General features: G+C 33.7%; 1 protein-coding gene across 2 annotated transcripts; it reads left to right on the forward strand.

Moving 5' to 3' along the window:
* The first annotated feature begins 3733 nt into the window (after positions 1–3733).
* Positions 3734–6482, forward strand: LOC118028417 (xyloglucan endotransglucosylase protein 34). Of its 2 annotated transcripts, XM_035031978.2 has the most exons (5): positions 3734–3961; positions 4087–4277; positions 4421–4521; positions 4665–4861; positions 5757–6482. In XM_035031978.2, the coding sequence occupies exons 2-5, from the start codon at positions 4091–4093 to the stop codon at positions 6154–6156; spliced, it is 885 nt and encodes a 294-aa protein (XP_034887869.1). In that variant the 5' UTR covers positions 3734–3961; positions 4087–4090; the 3' UTR covers positions 6157–6482. The 2 variants fall into 2 exon arrangements, with proteins under 2 accessions (XP_034887869.1, XP_034887868.1); XM_035031977.2 differs by lacking the exon at positions 3734–3961 and having other exon boundaries at positions 4079–4277.
* The last annotated feature ends 794 nt before the right edge of the window (positions 6483–7276 follow it).

Consider the following 7276-nt stretch of genomic DNA (forward strand, 5'->3'; position numbering starts at 1 on the left):
CAATATTTAAATTTAAAACCTCATCAATATTAATATATATTTTTGTTTAAAAATTTTATAAACATCAATTTCAAAAGCATTTTTAACCAAACACATTAAACTACTTTTTCTTCCAACCTCAATTTCAACCACAATTTTAACCAAACACCTATTTTTTTCAAAACCAACCTCAACTAAAAGTATTTTTTATAAAAAAATTTTTTTCAAATCACAACCACAACAGCTATCACAATACCAAACACGCTCTAAATCATTGAAAAAGTCTCAAAACCTACAAAATTGTTCCGTAAGAAATTAAGACATCAAACCACCAATCAACTATTCTTCCACAGTTACGAGGAAATGAAATATCAATATAAATATATGATCATCTATTATTATCGAACACTAAAAACTTTCATTTATGAGTCTATTAATTTTTTTTTTTGGAGATTATCATAATTTCTAAAGAAAATAATGTTAATATAAATTTAGAATTTTTAATTAAGAAGTTAGAAATTTTTTATTTTTATTAAATCAACATTTTGATTTTAATTTAGAAGTCAAAATATTTTTCTTAAAACCAATATATTTATAATTTTTTTTTTAAAAAAAACAACTCAAAATCAGTTTGAAAAAAAAAACCCCAAACTAAACATGATGAGTTGAAAAAAAAAAACTTAGTTTCAAATTCAACACATACTATAAAGAACTGTCAAAGATAAAACTTAATTACAGGATGAGATTACAGGGGGAGAGGAAACAAGAAAGATTCATAATTAACAATTGGCATCGGAATCTTTCCGGGTAATCAAACAGGAAGGCAAGTCGGATGGAGCTGGAATACCCCCAGAAAGGGCAGTTCAGAGTCAGTTTAGAAAAAGATAACAAAAGACCCACTGTGCAGCGGTTGGATATCATCGCATATCACGATTTGCACCACGCAGGTTTCCCCCAGCTGGCCCGTCGAGATTTACTGACGTCGGGGGTTTAGTATATCTCTTGGGTGGCACTACTTGAACACATTCATGTGCAGGGACGACACTGTTCAGAGCTCGGAGACCATGTCACATGATAATCTCACATGGACCCCCTGCCCCAATCCTATATATATATATCCACACTGCAGTGATTGTGAAAAAACTGTGGTCCAATCTCTCTGTGACATTTAAATCCCACCCACGCTCTTTCTCTTTCTGGTCTCTAACTAACGAGGAGGACAATCTATCATGTCGCAGTTGAAAGTTAAAATCCGGTGATGAAAGAATATAATTAAAAATTTAATTGGATAGATAAGCTTTAAAAATATAATTTATATTTATTTTTTAATAATATTTTTTTAAATAAAATTTTTTGTATGTGAAACTTTTTATTTTGAAGAGAATTATATTATCTTATACTTAATTTTTATCAAAATAAATAAAAGTGATAAGATTTAAACTCATAAATGTTTGATTATTAAAGTTTTGATATTATGTTAATAAATAAATTTAACTTTAAAATTTAAATTATTAAATAAAATTTTTAAAATATAATTTATATTATTACATAGCAAATCAGTTTAACCATAGAAATTAGAATATTGGGATAACATTTGAGAATTATTAACAATTATGTTTAAATAATTAGTAAAAAAATATATTAAAATATTTTTTATTTTTTAAAATTTATTTTACAAAAAACAAAACAATCAATTTAAAATCACATCAATCATTCTTAATAGAATTTATTTAAAAGTTGGCATCTAAAAACTCGTAGCACCGACATGGCAAACATGCAATAGATTTCATAATCTCCATTTCTGTTCCAGTGATATTGATACTTTTGGTTTTCATTTTTCAAGAATAACTCCTTTTCTTTTACTATCTCTTGAAAAATGTAATGTCATCAATGAAAATAAATTTAAAAAATAAGGCAAGTCTCTTACAGTACAAGTAAAGGGAACATAAATTATCTGACTTTTGATAAACGAATCAAGAGAACAGGATTATGCAGGAACGTATATGTTTGTCGAGCAGAAAAAAGAACAACAATAAATGATGCGTCCAGGCAAAGAAAAACGCAGTAGTGACTTGTTCAACATGTACCTTTTTAGGATTTAACGTAAGCTAGCTATGTCTGTGAAAACACAGGAACATGGAAATTGGTGGTTGCTGAGAACTGAGAAGAAAGACACGGATCGTGCAAACACATGGTGATGCTCTGCAGTATGGACCACTGGATAGTGGGGCATCTTTTGTTTTTTCTTCTTGTTTCTCTCCTTCTGAAACCATTTTTTCACTATGTTTGGCACGTTTGAAAATAAAATTGAGTGGATGCGGGAAGTCTTGCGGTGTTCATGCAAGTCCCAAGCCCTAACTCGCAACGACAGGAGCACATCTGGATTTCAAAGGTTGTCTTCTGTACACATATCTCTTCACTAGCGACAAAGTGTCTTTGTTCACTGTTTCGTCTTGAAAATCTAATGCATCGCTCTTTTAAAACCAAAAAAATTAATAATTGGTCAACAAACTGATCTAATACCTTGATGGTAAGTTATGATATCAGTTGATGGGTTGGGGTTTAATCTCTCAAGTTGCTTATATGCGGCATCTACGCAGGATGCACCGAAAGGCTAGGCAAAATCTTTCGCAAGAAGAAATTAATTGAATTTTCAAACTTCACTTTTTTTTTCTTTTCCTAATGTTATGTTAGACAAGTGGTTAAAAATTATCTTTGTAAAATCTAACTTTATTTTTATTTATTTAAAAAGAGGTGACTTATTAAGGAGATAATGACCGGTAGATTGTTTTTTAGATGAACTAATCACTAACAAAACTAAAATAAAAAATAATGGTTATTGTACTATCCATTGCACTGTTCACATAAACAGTGCAACTTTTTTTTTTTAGTTTTCTCTTTTCTTTTTTTTTAATTTTATTTTTTTAAAAAAAATGGTTCATTTCACTGTTCATGTGAGTAGTTTGATTTTTTTTTTGTTTTTTTCGATTTTTTACCGGTTCATTGCCCACCCATGCAATTTTCTTAATTTTTTTCTTTTCATAAATACTGTTGTTTTTCCTTTCCTCGTCGAATTTGATTTATTTTACAATTTATACTTTCAAGTTATAATAAGATCGTAATCGTGGGTTTCCAGGAAGGAAAATTAGAAAGTATCCGACCCATTTCACTTGCTTGCTTGCTTCTCTCGAATTTGCCTCCCTTCACCTGCAATTAGCCTCTATTAACAAAATCAAGTGTGTTATAAAGCTTGTGACCAAAAGGAGAAATGCTTTGGAAGCGGAACCTTCATCTCTTGAAAGAAAAAAAGAAAGAACGTGTTTCCTGATCTTTTCAATTTACCTTGACGGTAGAAATCTCCTTCCTTCACGCCAAACGTCACCGTAGTACAGTCGGTGGGCTTGAAGTCATCATTAGCGAAAGAGCCCGAGACAAAAGCAGAAAAGTGCAGTCCTCGAAAAGAGAAAAAACCAGGGACAAAAGCCGAATATGTGAGGGTGGCCCAGATATCTTAGGTGAGAGATGCAGGTAGAAAGAGGGAGACAAGGAAATTTAGTGGTCAGCTGTGCTCAAATTCACATATTTTTCCTTTCCCATCAACCCCCCCAGAAAAATAAACAAATACCACACGAGTCTCGGCGTTTCCAACTTTCAAAATGTTTTCAAAACACTTTCTTCTCCTGTCGTCGAGCATGCCCTCCATAGTCCATCCACATTTTCAACAGCCAGAAGTTAAATAATTGCACATTTCTCCTCCACCCACCATCGCATAAAAATTAAAACAGGCTGTTGTAGTAGCTACTAGCTAGCTGTATTACCACTGCCAATTATTATTATTTTTTTAATCAAATAAAATAGTTTGCCCCCGCATACACTCCAATAATTTAATTTTAGTTTTGAAATAACCATTATTTAAAGGGCCTCTCCTCCTCCATTCTCCTCATCCAACTAGCTCCCCTTCAGGAGTACTCTATACGCTCAGGTAATGCTAGCTCTAGAACCCTGAATATGTTGGCGTCTTGATTTTTCTCACGCTTAACATCTCTAAAGTCCCTTTAAGGTCTTATATTATGTGTCAAGAACTAACATTTCTTTGGAAATGTGCAGAGATATGGCTGCTTCTCTATGGACTTTGTTTCTTGGCATGCTGTTTATGGTATCCGGGACAATGGGAGCTGCCCCAAGGAAGCCAGTGGATGTGCCTTTTGGAAGGAACTATGCTCCTACATGGGCTTTTGACCACATTAAGTACTTCAATGGAGGCTCAGAGATTCAGCTCCAGCTGGATAAATACACGGGTATACTACAATCAGATCAATCATTTTTTTTGCTATCCATCGTTCATTGCATTTCAACACAGCTTCCTGGCTTTTTATTTCTTGTTTTTCTTCATCAAAACATGGTTTATCGTGCTAACAGTAGTGGGTTTGACATTGCGAAGGTACTGGTTTCCAATCAAAAGGGTCATACTTATTTGGCCATTTCAGTATGCAAATGAAGTTGGTTCCTGGTGATTCAGCTGGAACAGTTACTGCTTTCTATGTAAGCGTTTCTCATCACATCGTGACTGATCATTTTCATCTCGCTTCTTTGGGATTTTAGAAGATCTTTCCCTTTATCATCATTCCCAACTTCGAATTCCATTTTTTTAACATTAAGTTACTGTTCGTGTGTTTCTTTGGCAGCTATCTTCACAAAACTCAGAGCATGATGAGATAGACTTTGAGTTCTTAGGAAACAGGACTGGCCAGCCTTACATTTTGCAGACAAATGTTTTCACAGGAGGCAAGGGGAGACAGAGAACAGAGGATTTTACCTCTGGTTTGACCCAAACCACAAGATACCACTCTTACTCCGTCCTATGGAATTCGTACCTGGTAGTGTAAGTATCCTTTCCTATTATATCTTTCTGCATTAATTATGTAGGAACCTTCTCACAAAAAGAAGAAGGTCTCCACAACTGAACTGACTAAATTTCGTTTTCAAATTAGTTACATTTGGCTATACAGATCCTTTCTCTTTTCAGCAGCCCCGTTATAGGCTAAACTCTTGAGGGTTTCATGTGACTGCAACATAGATGGTGGGTGGTGGGGGCGGGTCTATCAATCTTTTAGATTTCGTCCCCTGAAAAGTTTGGCATCTAACTACACTTTTTTTTGTCCTTCAAATCCAAAAGTTTGGCCTTGGCATGGGGTGATCTTCAACACCTAACTAGAATAATGTAGCAGCATAAATGAATTCTAGCTAACTCATTGATGCAACTGGCATCCAACTAGATTTATTGCCAAAAAACACAGATATGAAATGACGAAACAAATCAACAAAACCTTGGAGGACCGTGTGTTGAAATTTGGTAAAAGTAGGTTTCTTTTCTGACTTGAAATTATTGTTTTCAACTATAGATCCCGACATAACTTTTGAGCTGGTCTACACTTTTTTCTCCTTTCAAATTTGATTATGTGAAATGGACAATTTATAACTTAAACTTGGGCCGTCCTGTTCTTATAAAGTAAATCACGCATGTGCCAAGCATGGTATATGAGGAAAAATCCAATCAGATCAACCGTAAAATTTAATACTCTTATCAATCAATTTGTTTAATAATATAGTATTTAATTAACTTCTCGTACATGCAGTTTATTTTAATAAAGTTGCAGTGCAAGTGGCATGTTCTTGGCAACGTTCATGTGTGTGTGATCATTTCTATATGAGAAACGGGTAAAAACGAATTTTTTGGATGTGCTGCTGGATTAATTATATGACTGGGTGCCCTTCAGGTTCTTCGTGGATGATGTGCCAATCAGAGTCTTCAAGAACTGCAAAGACTTGGGAGTGAAATTTCCTTTCAACCAGCCAATGAAGATTTACTCAAGCCTATGGAACGCCGATGATTGGGCTACCAGAGGTGGACTTGAGAAGACAGACTGGTCCAAGGCGCCCTTTATAGCCTCCTACAAGAGCTTCCACATAGACGGCTGTGAAGCCTCCGTGGAAGCGAAATTCTGTGCCACGCAGGGCACCAGATGGTGGGACCAGAAGGAGTTCCAGGATCTTGATGCCTTGCAATACAGGAGGCTCAGATGGGTACGCCAGAAATACACCATCTACAATTACTGCACTGATAGATCAAGATACGCTTCAATGCCACCGGAATGCAAGAGAGACAGAGACATATGAAGTATAATGTTGGAGACCAAGCATGTTGATGCTGGCTATATGATTGGATTAATGTTTGATTGACGAAGCCCCACTAGCTCTTGATTTCCACACAGCTGCTTCCATCCTGTTTTTCCACCTATAATTGAGAGCGTGATTTATGGCTCTTCTGTCATCATCATCAGTCAACTCCTGCGCAAGGATGACTACTGTTTTATCATTTTTTAAACATCAGTCTTACCGTTTGTATTACTCTACAAAACGTATCCACTGGATACATGTTTTCGTTATTACTCTCGGCTTGCCCTACTTCTGATGAAGTTAATGGAAATAATCGCTATTCTTTACCTTGCCTGTTTCCTTTGATCAATGAGCTGTCCAAGGTTTGGTATTCTGACATGAATGATACTTCCACGTGTTCACATGCATGGATTTTGAAGTTCTTCAATCACTGGTTAAGGCTGTGATTTAAAAAAAAAATGATTTTAATATGTTAATATTAAAAATATAAAGATATTTTTTGATATATTTTCAAGTGAAAAATATTTTAAAAAATAACTATAACTATAATTTCTAAATACATCCTCCATCCATAGAACACATTTGTATTTACAAGTGAAAAATATTTTAAAAATAACTATAACTATAATTTCTAAATACATCCTCCATCCATAGAACACATTTGTATTTATGTGCATTTTTCTTACTTGGCTAAGGGTGTGTTTGGTATTGCGGTAGCTTTTGTGGTTGTGGTTTGAAAAAAAATTGTTTTATAAAAAGTACTTTTAGTTGAGATTGGTTTGAAAAAATAGGTGTTTGGTTAAAACTGTGGTTGAAATTGAGGTTGAAGAAAAAGTAGTTTAATGTGTTTGGTTAAAAAAATGCTTTTCAAATTAAGGTTATAAAATAATTTTAAAAAATATATATTAATATTGATGATTTTAAAATTTAAATATTGTAGAATTAATTAATCCTATTACATCATGAAATAAATAATACTTTATATAAAATATTATTTATTATTCCATTAAACTATTTATAATTCCATTACGTACAAAATTCATCCGATAAGGTATATTAAAATAAAAAATAAAAAATGAATTTTTTTTAACTGGGCCGGGCCTAGCAATAACATAATTGG

The sequence above is a fragment of the Populus alba genome, chromosome 1, assembly GCF_005239225.2.
Source record: "Populus alba chromosome 1, ASM523922v2, whole genome shotgun sequence".
In the NCBI taxonomy this organism is placed as follows: domain Eukaryota; kingdom Viridiplantae; phylum Streptophyta; class Magnoliopsida; order Malpighiales; family Salicaceae; genus Populus; species Populus alba.